Source organism: Bufo gargarizans, chromosome 3 (assembly GCF_014858855.1).
Source record: "Bufo gargarizans isolate SCDJY-AF-19 chromosome 3, ASM1485885v1, whole genome shotgun sequence".
NCBI lineage: Eukaryota > Metazoa > Chordata > Amphibia > Anura > Bufonidae > Bufo > Bufo gargarizans.
Window position 1 is genome coordinate 246,171,801 of NC_058082.1, and position 21,019 is coordinate 246,192,819.

The 21,019-nt window shown below is 42.3% G+C and overlaps 1 protein-coding gene across 1 annotated transcript in view; it reads left to right on the forward strand.

Annotated features, from left to right (window-relative positions):
* Positions 1–18,956, forward strand: part of EGFL6 (EGF like domain multiple 6) — a 106,308-nt gene extending 87,352 nt beyond the window's left edge. Inside the window, exons 11-12 of the mRNA XM_044285352.1 lie at positions 10,111–10,376; positions 15,913–18,956. Of these exons, the coding sequence (XP_044141287.1) occupies positions 10,111–10,376; positions 15,913–16,005 (359 nt within the window). The 3' untranslated portion in view covers positions 16,006–18,956. The remainder of the gene's footprint in view (positions 1–10,110; positions 10,377–15,912) is intronic.
* Positions 18,957–21,019: the final 2,063 nt, after the last annotated feature.

Below are 21,019 nucleotides of genomic sequence, written 5' to 3' on the forward strand. Positions count from 1 at the left end.
CCTGAATTTCCTGTGAGCTTTTTGTCTGTAACATATGCAATATGTCCTGGTTATTCACACAGCGCGCCGGGAGTACAGAAGAACAGCGCCGCCACGCTGGTCACTGAGAAGGAAGAAAATATATTTCTTTATATATTAATTTAATTTAATCTAATACCTGTATTGCCCCACTGTATATGAGGGAGCAGTGAGGGCAGACGCCCGCGAGTGTCCAGCCCGTCTCCCTAACATAGGAAGAAGGATGTCCCTTAGGCCTCATGCACACGACCGTTGTGTGCTTCTGTGGCCGTTTTCCGTGATTTTCTGCGGACCCATCGACTTTCAATGGGTCCGTTGAAAACTCGGAAAATGCACCGTTGTTCATCAGCGGCCGTGATCCGTGTTTCCTGTCCGTCAAAAAAATATGACCTGTCCTATTTTTTTTACGGACAACAGTTCACGGACCCATTCAAGTCAATGGGTCCGTGAAAGAACACGGATGCACACAAGATTGGCATCCGCGTCCGTGGCCGTAGGTTACTTTCATACAGACGGATCCGAAGATCCGTCTGCATAAAAGCTTTTTCAGAGCTGAGTTTTCACTTCGTGAAAACTCAGATCCGACAGTATATTCTAACACAGAGGCATTCCCATAGTGATGGGGCGCTTCAAGTTAGAATATACTACGAACTGTGTACATGACTGCCCCCTGCTGCCTGGCAGCACCCGATCTCTTACAGGGGGCTGTGATCAGCACAATTAACCCCAGGGCAGACCCCCCTCCCTCCCCAGTTTTAATTTCATCGGTGGCCAATGCGGCCCCCCCTCCCTCCCTCTATTGTATTAGTTTCATTGGTGGCACAGTGTGCGGCCTCCCCCCTCTTTCCTCCCCCCCCCCCCCCGATCATTGGTGGCAGCCGAGAGTTCCGATCGGAGTGCCAGTTTAATCGCTGTCCCTCCACACTTACCAAAAATATATATAGATGACAGTAAAACTTTAAGTTTATTAGACAAAAAACTGTTTGGAAAAGGTCAAGGTCATTACATTGTAGAACACATCTGAAAAAGTGCGGCAAAAATCTCAATTGCGCCATAAAAATGTACATGTGTGGACAAGAAATATGCCATACCCCGAGAGTCGACGGACAAATAGTCGCACATATTACATGTGTCCTGCAAAAATGCGTACCTACTGTAAATGCACCTAAAGAATTTGTCGTAGAATCAGAAAATGGCGCAAGTCCCATGTTGGTACCATGTTCATACAGTATAGACCAAAAGTTTGGACACACCTTCTTATTTCAAAGAGTTTTCTTTATTTTCATGACTATGAAAATTGTACATTCACACTGAAGGCATCAAAACTATGAATTAACACATGTGGAATTATATACATAACAAAAAAGTGTGAAACAACTGAAAATATGTCATATTCTAGGTTCTTCAAAGTAGCCACCTTTTGCTACTTTCCCTGCTCCGTTCTCGTTGTAGGTGCGGGTCCCAGAGGTGTTTTCTGTTTTTCAAGTTACACAAAGAAGATAAAATCAATTATAACTGAGAGGGAACGAATGTTCCTACTAATGCTCTTGAGTCAGCTGACCGATGTGAAAACGCTCATTTGTCAAGCGATCACATCTTTCATACGGAACCTAAAAGCTTCATTTATGAGCAGCACATCGCCCTGTGTAAAGCGGATGTGCTGCCAATAAGCATGAAAACTGTGCTAGGACGAATGATTGTAGTAATGATCATTCATTCCCATATATCACTGATCACATAAATGCATCTAACAAGTGGGCAATGGTGGGGAATGAACTTCTTCCTTATCAGTGCCTCTGTCTCCGCCTGTGAAAAAGGCCCTAACTGGATCGATATGGCAAGGAGGGAAAGGAGACCCAGACAGTAAGGTAAGACTGCAACTCCCTCCCAGGGCTAGTTTTAGACAAGATGTGGCCCTGGGCAAAATTAAAAGTGGGGCCCCAAATTCTGAAGTTTTGTATCAATAGTTACATTTATTCACTTCCATACATTAAAAGAAATATAGTGATGTGAAACATAGTTTTAATTATTTTAAACAATAGCCTGAACTGTGACAAAGAACTTATGGGGTTGCACAAGTTTGGGGGAAGGGGATGGTTGCAACCCCCTCCTGGGCAGACCTGCTAAGGGAAGCATACTCACCTGGCTCCTGGCTCTCACTGCTCTGCTTGGGTCCCTGGATGTCACAACAAATCACAGAAATTAACAAATTGTATCAAAACAGACAGTTGCAATTTTACACATAAATCACTGGGAGCAACTTCCTAAAAGTTAACTTTTACTCAACATATTTAAAATACACCGCGCAGGTGGTCCAAACAGGACCTTGATACCTGTAGTAAGAAGAACTGTTAGCACACAAAGGAGGTTGGTGTAGAGTCAGGGACAGTAATTACATATATACTCTAACCATCCCTATACTCACCCTAAGCAATCACTGCTCAGCCCGGAGATACCCCTTGATGGTAGGGGTACTCCGTTCACATACCTCGGCTAGCCTGTCCTAAACCAGCCCTATTACTTAATCTGACACATCATACATATACAATGTCCCAACGCGTTTCCCCTTAAAAGTAGCGAAGGTTCATCAGGGGACCAACCGTATCAGTGTGGTAATAGGTATTAAAGAAACGATAATACATATGCAAGACAAATAATAAATACTGGAGCACCCCAGGCCCGAAGGATGTCTGTGATGATAAAACCTAATAATAAGGCCTCATGCACACGACCGTTCCGTGTGCATGAGGAAGCCGCCCGTGTGCCTTCCGCAATTTACGGAACGGGCCTGCATTGTAGAAATGCCTATTCTTGTCTGCCAAATGGAAAAGAATAGGACATGCTATATATTTTTTTGCAGGGCTACGGAACGGAGCAACGGATGCGGACAGCACACAGAGTGCTGTCCGCATCTTTTGCGGCCCCATTAAAGTGAATGGGTCCACACCCGAGCCGCAAAAAATGCGGCTCGGATGCGGACCAGAACAACGGTCGTGTGCATGAGGCCTAAGGGAAGGCCTAAAGATTTTTTAGCACTTGTTATTACAAGAAAGACTACTCCAGATAAAGTCAGGCCTGATAAAGTAAACAATATCTTATATAGATATTAAAGCCAAGGAATGTATCTGGTAGAGTTCACGCGGATCTCATCCTCTCACATAACCAAGGTGCGCGGCTGGGGGGCTCCAGGGGGCAAGAGAAACAGCTCCCTGGATGTCAACATCCGTTTTGACGCGGCCTGCAGCCAGTCGTGTGCCTCAGTGATGACCTGCTCCCCACGCATAACGACAAATAGTCACGTGATGCAAGGGGAGAGGTCACCTCTGTGGCCTGCGATTGGCAGCACACAACATCAAAATGGATGATGACATCCAGGGACCCGAGCAGAGCCAGTGTCAGGAAGCAGGTAAGTGTGCTTCCCTTAGTAAGTTCGCCCAGGAGACTTGCTCAACCCCTTTAAATAATTAGAAAACACCTGAATAGTGCTCATACTAAATACTGTTACCAGTGCTCTGTATATGGAGACAGCAGGGACATGTAGCTTTGTTCTCTGCATCCATGCGCCCAAGGCTCAACCCACCAGTCAGATATATGACATATTACATAGGGCTCACGACCGTACTGCAGCATGCAAACAATGAGTCCACAAAACATGGGCACCGTTACTGTGTGCTCCATATTACGGCTGAGGGTCTATTCACTTGAATAGGTCTGCAATCTGCAAGAGGTATGGAGCGGAAGACCCCCTAAAGCACTACGGAGTGCTTCCGTGGGATGTTTTATTTCATTGCAGTGGGGACTAAATCTTGCGGATCACGGACTCATTCAAGTTACGGTAATGGTTCTGCATCCACAAATGACGGCCACAGGATCTGTTTATTTTTTTTTCAGGATCCTGTTGTTTTTTTTGGACGGATCAGAAGAACAGAAAAAAAACAGCTTTGTGTCTGTTTTGCTGTGAATTGTATTGTTTCCTACTCTTATCTGAGATGCCTAAAGTTTTGCCTGTTCTACTGCAATGCATGTAGGGACAAAATACATGTATGTTCTTGGCTCTAAGCTCCTGGGTGCTCACCTGTGGGGGGGTTCAGGAACCATACACAGATTTAAAAAAAAACATTCTGGAGAGCGATTTATACTTGTGAATATAGCTAGCAGGAGACTCACCACGGTGAAGGTATTTTTCTCTGATCTCCACCTTGACTTGAGTCCACTAGGTAAGGTCACAGGTTTGTCTTCAGTGGGTTTATTATAACACTGCAGTGAGTTTTTTACGTTTGTGTATGTTTTCTGATGTTCTTATGTAAGCTATACATATGCTTAGTACATGAGATGCAGAACTAAGCTTGGCTTGACAGAGGATAGCAGGAAGTCATTCACATGCAGCGTCGAACTGGGTTACACTGGGCCTCACCAGAGGAACTAAGTTTAGGGACCCACCTTCAAGCTGTACAAAAACAATGCATGTTTAGTTTTAGGTGTCATGTACATAAACATATTTTTTATCCGTATCTGATTCCAAAACAAATTGGGCTGTCCCGGCAGCTGAATAGCAGGAGCAGCTGAACAGGGGGTCCCATTTAGGGATGGGGGCCCTGGGCACCCAACGCCAGCACTGCTCCCCCAAAATCAAAAGCACTGATAGAGACAGCCACCAAATTCAAAATTGTGTAAAGCAGGGCTCAAATGTGAACTTGCCGGATATTTCCAGCTAATCATGGCACCCGTGATCTCAATGCAGAGGTCACGGGTTCCACTAACACTTGATCAGATGTCAAACTTTTTTTTACTGAATTTGACATGTCCCAAGCTTCCACTGAAATATTAGCCTCAGAAATTGGCAACCAATGCAAGCATAACATTAGTGTCACTGGAGGGAATGCTATGTGTTGCCCAGTGGATGGATCATATGGTATAGGATTAATAATGCTCAAAAGCTACACATATAGTTAATAAGGTTGAAAAAAGACAAACGTCTATCAAGTTCAACCAAGGGATAGGTAGGGACGCGAATCCCAGAAGGAAGTCAGACTCAGATTTTTACACGTTTTCATAAGCATTTATGTTTTTTACTTTTAAGAATTCGTCTAAACCCTTTTTGAAACTGTCCACTGTTCCTGCTGTGACCACGTCATGAGGAAGTCTATTCCACAGCTTCGCAGTTCTTACAGTAAGGAAGCTTTGATGCTTCCGGAGACTCAACTTTTTCTTCTTCAGTCGGAGGCAGTGCCCCCTTGTCTTTTGAGCACATTTTACATGGAACAGCTTTTCGCCATATTTTTTGTATGGCCCATCTATATATTTGTATAGGTTAATCATGTCCCCCCTTAGACGTCTCTTCTCAAGACTAAATAAATTAAATTCTTTTAATCTTTCTTCACAACTAAGACCCTCCATGCCCCTTATCAGTTTAGTTGCTCTCCTCTGTACTTTTTCCAGCTGCAGAGCATCCTTTCTATGTACTGGTGCCAAGAGATTATTACTACCAAGATGCATAACTTTACATTTGTCCACATTGAACCTCCTTTGCCAAGTTGATGCCCAATCACTCAGAGTGTTAAAGTCAGCTTGTAGTTTGTGGACATCTTCCATAGACTGTACAATACTACATAGCTTAGTGTCATCTACAAAAATACATATGGTGCTATTAATCCCGTCCTCAATATCATTAATAAATAAATTAAATAATAAAGGGCCTAGCACTGAACCTTGGGGTACACCACTTATAACCCGGGACCATTCTGAATAGGAATAAAGGACACGGCCCTTCAGCCAGTTTTCAATCCAATTACAAACTATACTTTCCAAGCCTATAGACCTTACTTTACAGCCGCCCCTCTGTCCATGCTACTACTCACCTCCTCATAAAAACAAATCAGGTTAGTCTGACAACTTCTGTCCTTGGTAAACCCATGTTGGTTATCACTTATAATATTATTTACAGTGACATACTCCTGTATATAATCCCTTAAGATTCCTTCAAACATTTTCCCACAACAGAAGTTAAACTAACTGGTCTATATTTACCTGTGAAGGACCTTGATCCTTTTTTGAATATGGGCACCACGTTTGCCTTGCGCCAATCACTTGGCACTGTACCAGTGTACACAGTTTACAACATTGACAATAAAATGCTTATATGTTGCTAATTAGCATCATTTTAATGCTACATATAATAGATCAGTAAAAACATGATTTTAACAATTCAGATGAAAGTGAATAGAAAGCAGTTTTGTGCGTATGTGTGTGTGTATATATATATATATATGTATATATATATATATATATAGCTGCACTAGCCATTTTTCTTTTAATGACTATATTTTACAGGATGAGTTGTATATATACAGTACAGACCAAAAGTTTGGACACACCTTCTCATTCAAAGAGTTTTCTTTATTTTCATGACTATGAAAATTGTAGATTCACACTGAAGGCATCAAAACTATGAATTAACAAGAGAATGCCAAGAGTGTGCAAAGCAGTAATCAAAGCAAAAGGTGGCTACTTTGAAGAACCTAGAATATGACATATTTTCAGTTGTTTCACACTTTTTTGTTATGTATATAATTCCACATGTGTTAATTCATAGTTTTGATGCCTTCAGTGTGAATCTACAATTTTCATAGTCATGAAAATAAAGAAAACGCTTTGAATTAGAAGGTGTGTCCAAACTTTTGGTCTGTACTGTATATATATATATACAGTCATGTGAAAAAATTAGGACACCCTTTGAAAGCATGTGGTTTTTTGTAACATTTTTAATAAAAGGTTATTTCATCTCCGTTTCAACAATACAGAGAGATTAAAGTAATCCAACTAAACAAAGAAAACTGAAGAAAAGTCTTTTCAAGATCTTCTGTAAATGTCATTCTACAAAAATGCCTATTCTAACTGAGGAAAAAGATAGGACACCCTTGCCCCTAATAGCGAGTGTTACCTCCTTTGGCTGAAATAACTGCAGTGAGACGGTTCTTGTAGCCATCTACCAGTCTTCGACATCGGTCTGAGGAAATTTTACCCCACTCCTCAATGCAGAACTTTTTCAGCTGTGAGATGTTTGAGGGGTTTCTTGCACGTACAGCCCTTTTCAAGTCACCCCACAGCATCTCAATGGGATTCAAATCTGGACTTTGACTTGGCCATTCCAGGACTCTCCATTTCTTCTTTTTCAGCCAATCTTTGGTTGATTTACTAGTATGTTTTGGGTCATTGTCATGTTGCATGGTCCAGTTCCGCTTCAGCTTTAATTTTCTAACTGATGGTCTCACATGTTCTTCAAGCACCTTCTGATACACAGTAGAATTCATCGTGGATTCTATGATGGTGAGCTGACCAGGTCCTGCTGCAGCAAAGCAGCCCCAAACCATGACACTTCCACCTCCATGCTTCACAGTTGGTATGAGGTTCTTTTCTTGGAATGCTGTGTTTGGTTTACGCCAAACATGTCCTCTGCTGTTGTGTCCAAATAATTCAATTTTGGACTCATCTGTCCAAAGAACATTATTCCAGAAGTCCTGGTCTTTGTCAACTTTATCTCTGGCAAATGTCAGTCTGGCCTCGATGTTTCTCGTGGAAAGCAAAGGTTTCCTCCTTGCACACCTCCCATGCAAGTTAAACTTGTACAGTCTCTTTCTGATTGTAGAGGCATGTACTTCTACATCAACAGTAGCCAGAGCCTGCTGTAGTTCTCGAGATGACACTTTAGGGTTTTTGGAGACCTCTTTTAGCATCTTGCGGTCTGCTCTTGGGGTGAACTTGCTGGGGCGACCAGTCCTGGGCATGTTGGCAGTTGTTTTGAAAGCCCTCCACTTGTAGACTATCTTCCGGACAGTGGAATGGCTGATTTCAAAATCTTTTGAGATCTTTTTAAATCCCTTCCCAGACTCATAGGCTGCTACAATCTTTTTTCTGAAGTCTTCTGACAGCTCTTTTGCTCTCACCATGGTGCTCACTCTCACTTCAACAGTCAGGAGCACACCAAACTAAATGTCTGAGGTTTAAATAGGGCAAGCCTCATTCAACATGCAGAGTAACGATCTACTAATTATGTGCACCTGGTGTGATATACCTGTGTGAGATCTGAGCCAATTTAAGAGGGAATACATGTGAGGGTGTCCTATCTTTTTCCTCAGTTAGAATAGGCATTTTTGTAGAATGACATTTACAGAAGATCTTGAAAATACTTTTCTTCAGTTTTCTTTGTTTAGTTGGATTACTTTAATCTCTCTGTATTGTTGAAACGGAGATAAAATAACCTTTTATTAAAAATGTTACAAAAAACCACATGCTTTCAAAGGGTGTCCTAATTTTTTCACATGACTGTAGATATTGGGGTCATTTATCAAACTGGTATAAAATAGAACTGGCTTAGTTACCCATAGCAACCAATCAGATTCCACTTTTCATTTTGGACAGCTCCTTTGGAAAATGAAAGGTGGAATCTAATTGGTTGCTATGGGAAACTAAGCCAGTTCTGCTTTACACCAGTTTGATAAATGACCCCCATTATTTGTACCAGAGTGAATTATTTAGGTGTGGAGGAAAGGCAACTCAGTCACCAATGTAGGAAAGGGTTCTTCACAATTAGAGCAACCGAGCTATGGAGTGTACTATGTGATGGTAGATACTATAACAAACTACAAATTGGCGTGGTATTAAAAAGCAGGAAGTGCTCAACCCCATATGCAGTGGTGCATCTATACTGGGGGGGCAGATCCTGCACTTGTGGCCCGTTGCTAATGGCAATCCCCAGCAAAAATGCATACAATGGAGGATGCCTGCAGCGGACCACAAGTACCACAATGGACATCCTACACAGGATAGCAGTTGTGTGGATGTGATAAGCAGTCAAAATAACATAACAAAAACAGACAGGTGCACTATGCGGTCTTACTAACCCTCGTACTGGTGTAAAATTGAGAATTAGCCAGCATATCCTGCTTGGAGGACATGTCTGAGCCCAAGCACTGCGCCAAGGTTTCTCAAGTAGCTCGGGAGCCCAGGTAGGTTTAGCGTTAGGTTCCCGAGCTACTTGAGAAACCTTGGCGCGGTGCTCGGGCTCAGACATGTCCTCCAAGCAGGATATGTTGGCTAATTCTCAATTTTACACCAGTACGAGGGTTAGTAAGACCGTATAGTGAACCTGTCTTTGTTTTTGTTATGTTATTTAGATACTATAACAGCATTTAAAAAAAAGGCTGAATTCTCATCTAATGACAAATGGCATTAACAGAGAAGAATAATTTCGCAAAAAATAACTGATCTGGGAAAGACTGAACTTGAAAAAATATTTTTTTTCCAACTAAGTAGGGCAGCATTAAAGGGGTTATCCAGGAATTAATATCCTCTGGATCATTCATTAATATCAGATCGGCAGGGGTCCGACACCAGGGACCCCTACGATCAGCCTTTAGAAGAGACCAGCACTCAGTGAACACCACGGTCTTTTCCTAGGCCATGTAACGTCACTGTACAGCAGTCACGTGGACTAGTTGCAGCTTAGCCCCATTCAAGTCAATGGGGCTATGCTGCAATACCAAGCACAGCAGCTATACGAGGAGACCGCTGCACTCACCAGAGCTCCAGTGAGCGCTGTAGCTTCCCGAAACAGCTGATTGGCAGGGGTGCCGGGACTTGGCCAACACTGATGTGACAATGGTGACCTATCCTGTGGATAAGCCATCGATATTATTTCACGGATAACCCCTTTAAACATGCCATAAATGCCTAAGATTGAATACCATATTGTTAATTACAACACCAAAGGGTTAAACAACATATCGCTGCAGGCGTTAGGGAGTTGTATGTCAACCAAAGCTAATTACCACTTATGTTCATTTAACACAATATTTAAACAAAAATAACAACCCTAGTGGAATTAACACTATTCATCTGTGTGTGTTTTGCATTAGTCCATTACTCTGGGCATGCTGGGACTTGTGGTTTTGCAGCAGCTGGAGAGCCACAGGTTGGAGACCACTACACTACAGCATACTTAGCACACTCTCTTACTGGCCATTTAAAATAACCTTTGTTTCCATCAATTCTATTTGCAAATTATATAGTAAAATAATTTCTTCTCTCAATCAGGTACTGGGTTTTATCTGTCGGTTCCTGCTACTGTTGGTCCCAAGAAGGCTGTGGGCCGCCTGAGACTCCCACTTACAAATCTGCGCACAAGCAGCAAGTTCTGTTTAATTTTTACTTATCGCCTTATTGGAGAAAAGTTTGGGAAACTACGGGTGTATATGAATGAAAACAAAAATCCAATCTGGGAAGAGAACAGAAGTAAAGAAGAAGGATGGAGGATAGCAAGAATAGAAATACCTGAGACACAGGGCAGCTCTTCCAGCACGGTATGGCGGCAAACAGAATAGTTTCTGCAAAGGGATAAATAACAAATTTCCTACTGCTTAACAAGGTTGTCTTATAAAGAAACCCCGCTATCAATATGCCCTTTTATGACATATGACCGTCATGAGAGGGGGGCGCTCTGGCAACAACAGCAGGTCCTCTGTCCTTGCACCAGAGGTGCACCACCAATGAGGCCAGGTGAAGCAATGGCCTCAGGCAGCATCAGGTAGGGGCAAGAGGGGGGCAGAGGAAGGGCCATGGGCAATGAGCGCTTTCATTGTGTTAAAAGGGTTAGGTTAAGAAATTGGCATGGGGGGGGCATTTCAGTTTTTGCCTCAGGCAGCAGAAAGGCTCGGTGCACCCCTGCCTTGCACCGATACTTAGAGATGTCTGCCCCTTTCAATCTAGTGGGAGGAGGAGCCTCTTGAGCAGGAGAGACAGTCCTTCAGAGCTCCAGGAGGCGGTTTTTGAACAAATCTGATTTTTTTTTAGAATCAATTCGCTCATTTCTACTCATCACCCCTTCTATAAGCCACAGCAGCATGCTGGACCATTAATTTACTACATGTTCAGCCATTTACTTAAATTGCAGTGGTGATAAGACCTGGTTGCTAGGGTTTTAAGTAGCCAGAAGATGAAGCTATATTGTAGAATGTATGCCATATACTGTCAACTGCTGAGTAATTGGCTGTATGTCCCACAATTTATTCCCCTTTGCGTATATACCGCTAACAAACTTTGCAGAGCATTACACAGATAAGAATCCAAAGGGGCTCACAAACTATTTTCTTTCTCAAATGTGTACACATGACCAATTCCATTTGAATCTAATTAACCTGTGTGTTTTTAGAGGAAACCAGAATACACCGAGGAAACTAAAACAAGTACAGGGAGAAAATATAAACTCTTGGCAGATGTGGATAATGTCAATGTCATTAGATATTCAGTTTCATCTAAACAGCAGAGAAACCTAATATTTCTTCTTGGAAAATGTATAGACGTACAGGCACTGACAAAAAAGATTATTCAACATGGCTATGCAGTACCTTTTATATCAAGGAAAAGACATGTAAAAGCAGCCACTGTGACAATTACTGTATTTTCCGCCCTATAAGGTTTTAGAGGAGGGAAAAAAAACTAAAAAGACCGCCAAAACCCCAATGTTAATCAGACCTCAGCTTAGAGCACCAATCAAACCCTTAAGGTTAACCATACCTCAGATCAGACCCCCAATGTTAATAAGACCCCAATCAGACCTCAGCTCAGACCCCCAATAAGACCTCAGATCAGACCTCTAATGTTTCTAAAACCATACAGTGATTAAATATTAACTACACACTGCTACTGAACAAAACACATAAGGCCCAAATAATACTGCCACTATTATTAACATCACACAGTGACTTAAAGGGGTTATACGGTAAATAATATTGATGATTTATCCTCAGAATAGGTCATCAATATCAGATTGTCGAGGGTCCGACAACCAGGACTCCCACCGATAAGCTGTTAGACGTCGGTGTCACGGATGTAGTAGGGGAGAACACCAAAAGACAACAAGAAGGAAGGGGAAAGACACTAGGCCCCACCGCTAGGGAAGGTAAAGGGTCACCACCTATGAAACCCTGCTCCTGGCCCTAACTCCTATCTGTTTGGGCACCTCTCGATGGTAGAGATGCCCATACACATGAACCTAGAAAACCCTGGTGACCCTCGGATTCCCTAAAGGTAATGACAGGGCAGAGACAACCCGTTCTTTCCCTGGTGAAGGAACCAGTGTCTCGCTGAGGCCTAGAAAACAACCGGTGGGGGGGGGGGGGGATACAAAACACAACAAGCAGAACACTAAAACTTCTGAGGATGATGGATGAACAGGACTTCAACGAGAACCACACTCCAGCTCTTCCAAAACCAAATGAAGCTATCCAGAGCAAGGAGTGAAGGGTAAAGTCAGACTAAATAGGGAGAGGTAAAGGTCACATGATTCACATCTGAACAGGAGGTGTGGACATACCAGCAACACACAAAGTGAAACCAAAAGAGGCTGTCAGATCACTCATGTGCAGTCAGTCTTTCAGACCTTCTAACACCTGTCACAGGTGTGACAGTATCCCCCATCCTACGGGTGATCCCCGGGCACCCAGGACTGACCTTATCATGATGAGCTCCGTGGCATAGCATTAACATCGGTCGCTGGAACCCACATCCTCTCCTCTGGTCCGTACCCTCTCCAATGAACAAGATACTGGAGGGATCTCCAGAGTATGGGGGATGCACGGGAGAAATCCTGGAGTCGATTGTGGGAAGAGGCAATAAGAGGAGAGGAAAGAAGGAGGTCTTGTGAGGATCGGAGAGTGCGTGTGGGGGTGTATCGGGAAATTAGCTCAGAGATGTAGGGAGGGGACAGGTTATGGACGGCCTTGTATGTATTTGTAAGTACTTTGAAGTGAATTCGTTGGGCAATGGGGAGCCAGTGAAGGGATTGGCAAAGGGGAGAGGCAGAGGAATAATAGGGTGAGAGGTGGATTAGTCGGGCAGCAGAGTTGAGGATAGATTGGAGGGGTGCGAGAGTGCTAGATGGAAGGCCACAGAGGAGAATGTTGCAGTAGTCTAGGCGGGAGATAATGAGGGCATGTACAAGTATTTTCGCAGATTCAAAGTTAAGGAAAGCGCGGATGCGGGAGATGTTTTTGGACGGCAGGTGGTGGAAAGGGCTTGGATGTGCGGTCGGAAGGAAAGGGCAGAATCCAAGATCACTCCAAGGCAGCGGGCTTTGTTGACTGGGGATAATGTGCAGCCATTGATCATGATAGATAGGTCTGTAGGGGGGGTTGAACAAGATGGGGGAAAGATTATGAATTCTGTCTTATCCATGTTAAGTTTAAGAAAGCGAGAGGCGAAGAAGGATGATATAGAAGATAGACATTGTGGGATTCTAGATAGTAAGGTGGTGATGTCTGGACCAGAGAGGTAGATTTGTGTGTCATCAGCGTAGGAGTGATACTGAAAGCCATAGGACGCTATGAGCTGTCCCAGGCCAAAAGTGTAGATAGAGAAGAGCAGGGGTCCTAGGACAGAGCCTTGCGGGACACCAACAGAGAGGGAATGAGACGAGGAGGTGGTGCGGGAGTGGGAGACGCTGAATGTCCGGTCTGTGAGGTATGATGTGATCCAGGAGAGGGCCAGGTCAGTGATGCCAAGAGATGAGAGAGTTTTCAACAGAAGGGAGTGGTCAACAGTGTCGAAGGCAGAGGACAGGTCAAGGAGAAGGAGGACAGAGTATTGTTTCTTGGTTTTGGCTGTGAGTAGGTCATTGGTGACTTTGGTAAGGGCAGTCTCGGTCGAGTGGTGGAGTCGGAAGCCAGATTGTAGGCGGTCAAAGAGGGAGCAGGAGGAGAGGTGGGAGGACAGTTCTGAATGGACATGTTGTTCAAGTAGCTTTGAGGCATACGGAAGAAGTGATATGGGGCGATAACTGGACAAGGAAGATGGGTCAAGTGAAGGTTTTTTGAGGATGGGTGTAATGGTAGCATGTTTAAAAGCAGAGGGGAAGACACCAGAGTTTAGTGATAGGTTGAAGAGATGAGTTAGGGCTGGGATAAACACTGCAGTGAGGTTAGGGATGAGGTGGGATGGGATTGGGTCAAATGAAAACCTGATCCAGAGTGCCCTGGACCTCAGACTTAAATAAAAGGTTTGCATGTTAACAAGGCAATGACCCTAAGCACACAGCCAAGACAACACAGTAGTGGCTTAGGGATAACTCTGTGAATGTCCTTGAGTGGCCCAGCCAGAGCCCTGACTTGAACCCAATTGAACATCTCTGGAAAGACGTGAAAATGACTGTCCACCGATGGACCCCATTCAAGCCAACAGAGCTTGGGAGGATCTGCAGAGAAGAATTACATAAAATCCTCAAATCCAGGTCTCAATACGCAAGAAGACTGTAATCTGTAGAGGTGCTTCAACTAAGTAATGAGTAAAGGGTCTGAATATCAACTTATATCAAGGCACTACATTCTGAATATTCTGTTTTCACTTTGTTATTATGGGGTTACCGAGTGTAGAGCCATGGGGAAAACATGATTTTTTAAATTTAGCAACAGAACAAAACATGAAAAAAAAAAATCATCAATGGTGTCTGCAGAGTATGAAAAATCTGTGGCTCCTCACTATTCCAACACTCTCCATACCTTTTCCAACCTTCACAATCTTCCCATCCTGTTGCTGCCCTATTACAGTACCCTCTGTGAGGCAAGATGCCCCCAAATACTGTACTTTGGAGCCATATTTACCTCCCTACACACACTATAGTACCACACAGACAGCACCCCTAAAAATAGTGCTACATAGAGTACTCCTAAAATGGTGCCAGATACTGTGATCCAGACAGTAATAGTGCACCATACATAAAAAATGCCATCTTTTAAACAGAAACAGTAACACAGGCATTTTTTTTAATACCGCAGAGAAATAGTGATCATCTTAGCATCCCACACAGTAACAATGCCGCCTTTGTGTCGCTTTTAAAGTAATAATACGACCTATGTGCCTTCTAGATAGTTATAATAGCTCCTTTGTGCTCTATAGAAGGTAAAAATGCTCCCATGTGCCCTAGAAAGTAATGCTCTGTTTTGCAAAGTAAGAATGTCCCTTTGTAAGTAATATTGTCCCATGTATTTCCCTTTAAAAGTAATAATGTCTTTTGAGTGCCCTCTTAAAAAATGCACTCTTAAAATGTAATCATGCCCACTGAGTTCCCTTTAAAAAAATTCATCCCCTGAATGCCCCAAAATAAAAATAAAAATTGCCACTTTTGAGTCCCAAAAATAAAACTCTCCTTACTCCAATCTCCCAATGAGCCCTGTGTCTAAGAGCTCCTCTGGCCTGCACACTTAGCGGCCTGGTACAGGTGGTAGAATGCAGATGTCTGCTGATGTCCAATGCATTGTCCTAGTTCTCTGTAGGCCACAGACAGAATAGTTGGGCAGGGAGCCTACTGTTCCCTGCTCCACCATATGTTTCAACTGTATTGGCATACTGCAGACCAGTGAGGGGTTCTAGATGTAATTTGTATTGGAAGCCTTCCTCCTGGAATCCATATATAGTAGGAGTTTTGGATTTGTTTTTTTCAACTGAGAAGTACAGATATCATATCAGAAAGAAGGGGCGTACCTTGCAGCGACTCTTCGCTGCAGGGGAACCCTCCTTATTTTTTTCTTGCGTTTATACAGGGGTTGTCTAAAGTAGTCTGAAAATAATAATGAATAAAAATGTTAAATTCTATGTAATAGATAAAAGCTATTTCTTTTGGGGGAAATTATTATTGAATTAGATCAACTAAGAAAAACTAATTACCTTAGGAAATTAGAGTACGTGAACTAAAGCTGATTTACAAAAGGTCGTATTGCATTAGGATTTATTACGTTAGGATTCGTCAAATCACATTAGGATTTACAATTTAATTACCAGACAAAATGATTCTAAGCATCTTTTCGTGCAGACACGCTAAATCCTTGTGCTTTTGTCTCTTTGCAGATTATATTTGAATCTGAACGTGGGAAGGGGAAAAATGGAGAAATGGCATTGGACAATGTCTTCTTTGTCTCTGGACCATGCACTGAAGATTAAGTGAGAAGAAGAATGCCTCAGTTTAAGGAACACTATCATTTTCTAATAACATTAGATTGCCTATTTTGAGCAAACTGCATAATGTACTTTAACTTATGTTTACTATGTTTAATTACTTTTTTGTAAATTTTATGTGTTTCAGTCCCATACACAACTGTATCCATCAATCTCCCACCACCTCAAACCAAAATGTGAACTGATCGCTTGGAGTCCAACCAATCACTTGAATGGGCTTCCCGAGCCCCTTGTTCCTCCTCACTATACAAGTGCAGTCAGTAGGAATTTAGATGGTGCTGTAGTCGAGCATGTGTGCTGACATTTAACTCAAGGTTTATGGGGCTCACAGAAACAAGCGTGTACAGTGCTCATTTTACATCAATATGTGGGAGTCCCAGTAGTGCGGACCAGCAATCATACCTAATATATTCTATAGGGAGGTGAAAACTAAAACTGTTCATTTTGGTTCATGCCCTTTAAAAGGGTTTTCCCAATTGGACAACACCTCAAAAAGAAGTAGTTCCCTCAGCCAGTTGATCATCAATGGTCGAGCTACTGAAATCCCCAAATATATCAACAGAGCAGACCAAGAATGTGGAAGGAGAGATCAGCAGCCATAACTATAAAACAAATATATGACAATTGATTAAAGGGATGCTCTGGGCTACATATTTTGATGTCTTATCATCAAGATAGGTCATCGATATCAAATCGGTAGGGGTCAAAAACCCGGCACCCCCACTGATTAGCTAGTTTGAGCTGCCATGTTGCCAAAAACGATACAGTATACAGAGCTGGAGACAGGCAGCTCCATACACTGTGTACCCACCAATCAGCTGTTTCAGGCCGAGCAAAAGGCTCTGTACACTGTGTACTTGCCATGCTGTGATACTGCGGCTCAGCTCCCATTCAAGTGAATTGAAGATGAGCTTCGGTATGCCGTTGCCGGGAAGTACACAGTGTACAGAGCCTTCTGTTTGCACTCAGTACACTGTTTCTAGCACCGTCCCGAAACAGCTGATCAGTGAGGATGCCAGATGTTGGACTACTAATGACATATCCTAAGGAGAAGCAATCAATATCCAGAGAACCCCTTTAACATTTAACTGTGAATTTTTTTTTTTTCTAATGAGCGATAAGGAACATTTTTCTAATATACTATTTCAAGAACCTTTACATTTATAGTAAAAAACTTGCCCAGAAATGTCCCTTAATATCGCTCTCTTAAATGAGTGTTACTAAGGGTGGGTTCACACTACCATTATGCCATTCCATTATAGGTTCCCTTTATAACAGAATATAACGGAATGGCCAGACGGAATGCAAAACGGAAGCCTCTAAGAGGCATTCCGTTTTGCTCCGTCCTAATAGAAGTCTGTGGGCAAGCATAACGGATCCTTCTGGTTTCCGTTATGCAGGATGGAAAAAAAAGTCCTCTCGACAGGACTTTGTTTCCATCCTGCATAATGGAAACCAGACAGATTTTATGTCTTCCAAGTACAGTACAGCGCAGTACTGACTGTGAAGCCCAGCAGCTCCCAGCCCGTCTTCAGAGTCAGTACTGCACTGCACTGTACTAGGAAGACAGATATGCCTTAGCAAGGCTAATTTAAGAGAGCACTGCTAAGGGACATCTCTTGGCAAGTTTTCTACTATAAATAACGTATAGTAGAAAAATGTTCCCTATCACTGTCCCTACACATTAGCAAAATAAATAAATAAATAAAACAGTTACACATTAATGGTTCCTTAGAAGTTTGAGGAGGCATTAGTAGGGTGTTACACATAACACACTTTCTATGCTTTGGTGCTAATGTCCCTGTAACTATATTGTACAGGGTGGCCTCTAGCAATAGTATGACAAGATGAACGTGGATTGTTTTGTTTTTTTTAATTACCTACAAGTCACAAAAGATGCTGAAAGTGGTCCCCGCTCAGGTCTATGCATATTTGGGCACGTCGGATTATGTTGGCTGATACTGCTTGCTCGTTCATCTTGTCATACTATCGCTGGAGGCGAGCTACTTCTTCATGGACCACCCTGTATAAACAGTCACATGAAAGTACATAAATATACACTATACTGTTGTCATGTGTGCTAGTAAAGGGATTATGTACAGTATGAACAACATATCCCGTTCAAAGGGAACATTATAATTTCCAGATTTGGAGAGTTGTATTTTACATGCTACTATAGTCACATACAACTCGCCTATAAGGTGCCTTGTCATTTTTTTGTATTTTTATTCTTATTTCTCTGCTGTTACATGTTTGACTGTCCCTGTCGTCACTAAACTAGTGGCTGTAACCATACACTACATCACTTTCTTACTGAAAAGTATTATCTAGCACTTGTATGTGCACTGTGAAAACCATACTTGATATAATGCAGCATGTACTGTAGCTACATTATCCACGCAGTATTCGTAAAATGTTACTTGTCTATTTGTTATACTACAGAAGCCTTACCTTCCAGAAAGGAAGAAGGAACTTCTTACAGGCTTAGTAAGCATTCAATGTGAAATGTATTGCAGAAGCAATAAAGTGCCTTACAATGAGTCCTTTACGGACTGGAAGAAGTTCAGAAGTTGACTGCACTCACAAAGTGTGAATTTGGTGTAGTTTTGCTGTCTTGGAAAGGTCATAAAGGGAAGGATAGACTGAGGCCAGATCCATGCAGCTCAGATCCAAAAACTGTAGGGTTAGACAACTCGTTCTGAGTCCTTCGAATCCACAGAGGCTACGAAGGCCCATTCATTTCAGTATTGTAACTGCATTTCTACGACAGGTCACCCCTACCAGCAACACCACAGTAATCTGGGCCTGCATACTGAACTGGGCTGCCTTTAAGACATGTACAGGTGAAACTCGAAAAATTAGAATATTGTGCAAAGTTTATTAATTTCAGTAATGCAACTTAAAAGGTGAAACTAATATATGAGATAGACTCATTATATGCAAAGCGAGATATTTCAAGCCTTTATTTGTTATAATTTGGATGATTATGGCTTACAGCTTATGAAACCCCCAAGTCACAATCTCAGGTCCCCTTTGCTCAGGGGGTATGGATTAATTAGCTGACTAGAGTGTGACACTTTGAGCCTAGAATATTGAACCTTTTCACAAAATTCTAGTTTTAAGTTGCATTACTGAAATAAATGGACTTTTGCACGATATTCTCATTTTTCGAGTTTCACCTGTATATAGAACATTTCTAATATTACTGTATTGAGGTCCATAATCTCATGTATATAATATATGTATACAATAAATCATTTCAAAAGCAGGGACCAAAAATGTTTTAATACGCCATCTTTGCTATTGCCATTCCTTAGCTGAGTTATATGTGGCTAATCTCAGTTCAAATATTCTCTTTTGCAAACCATTATTCAACAACCTTCATGAGTACACATTTCATACAGAATTGTCATGAAAATAGAGAACTTGCCAAAATGAGTGTAGAAATGTTAGAACTGGCAGATCATGCCTAATCATGCAACATTGTGTACACCAGTCTCTCAGATGAGCTGATCGGGTTTTTATAAAGTGGAGCTATGCTGTGGGCAATGTATATGTTTTGCATTTTTTTAAATTAAAATAATTTTGTTTAATCAACATGGATTTGATTGCAATAATTACAGGTCACAAAAGTGAAGACTAATCATAACATTGTAGAATGGGTTGTGTGCAGTCTCGCATTCTGATGAACACGGCCAGATGGCGCACACAATCAACAAATAGAGTGTTTTAGTATGTTGATTTAGGCCAGATGTCTAAATTAGGTGGTAAAGGAAATGCCTACTGTGCTCCTGCCAAACTGCAGCCCTTCAGTAGCACACTAGCAGCCCAAGGACTTTAACACCAGACCTAATAAACGAGTTGGGCTAGTGGCTGAGGGCTTCATTCTCCCCTGACTTTTCCCTCCAACTAAGTGCGCCCTGTGCCCGTGCTGCGGACCGCAAATAGCAGTCTGCATTGCACAGGCACCGGTCGTGTGCCCGCCGTTTGCGGATGCGTACCCATTTTCTTGAATGGGTCCATGATCTGAAACATTCAGTCCACACCGCAAAAAAATGAATTATTATAAAATAGATCTATTTTTTTTGCAGTGTGGAGGCATGGACCGAAATCCCAAGGAAGCGCACCATAGTGCTTCGCTCTGTGCCTCTGCTCCATATGTTGCAGATTATAGACACATTCAAGTGAATGGGTCCACATCCGTGATATGGAGTGCACATGGCCAGTGACCATATATTGTGGACCCGCTGTTTGCAGGCAGCACCCATTTGTGTGCATGATCCCTTACACCAGAAACATTCCCAAAGGAAGGATTTGGAAATATTTTCCATCTACTTGGATCTGTTCCCATTTCTGGTTAACCAAAAAACCCAGAGGGCAGAAAGCTCCTCTCTCTATAACTAGAGCCTGAAGGCTCATTCACAAGTATCACTTTGGGATGAAAAGCAGGATGTACAAACCATGTGAAGATGGAGATCCCATTATCATATATGAGACAGCTGTGTTTAGTAATATTGACAGATGATAGAAGACACATATAAACAGCTACGGACACCATGTTCCAGCCCTAAAATCATCTGGAGATGTGATGGAAGCCAGAAGAGGATGTTTTATATCATGTTTTTAAGTTCATTAGTTAGGTGCAAATATAAAATTGCTGAAACTGTTGCAGTTGGTTCTAAATTATTTTCTAAAGATACACACTGGCTGAGTTAAAGGGGTATTCCAGTTACCTAGTGTAATAAAAAAAACACTATCTGCAGTGTGTACTGTACAATCACTAATCACTATTTTCACCTTGCAGTGATTTCCCTTTGCTTTATTAGTGTGCATTCACACAACCGTATTTTTGGTCCATATCCAATCCACATTATTTGTGTATTGTATAAAGACCCATTTATTTCAATGGGACCGCAAAAAATGCAGACAGCACACTGTGTGCTGCCTGCATGCCTTCCTCAGTCCAACAAAAAAAGATAGAACAAGTCCTATTCTTGTC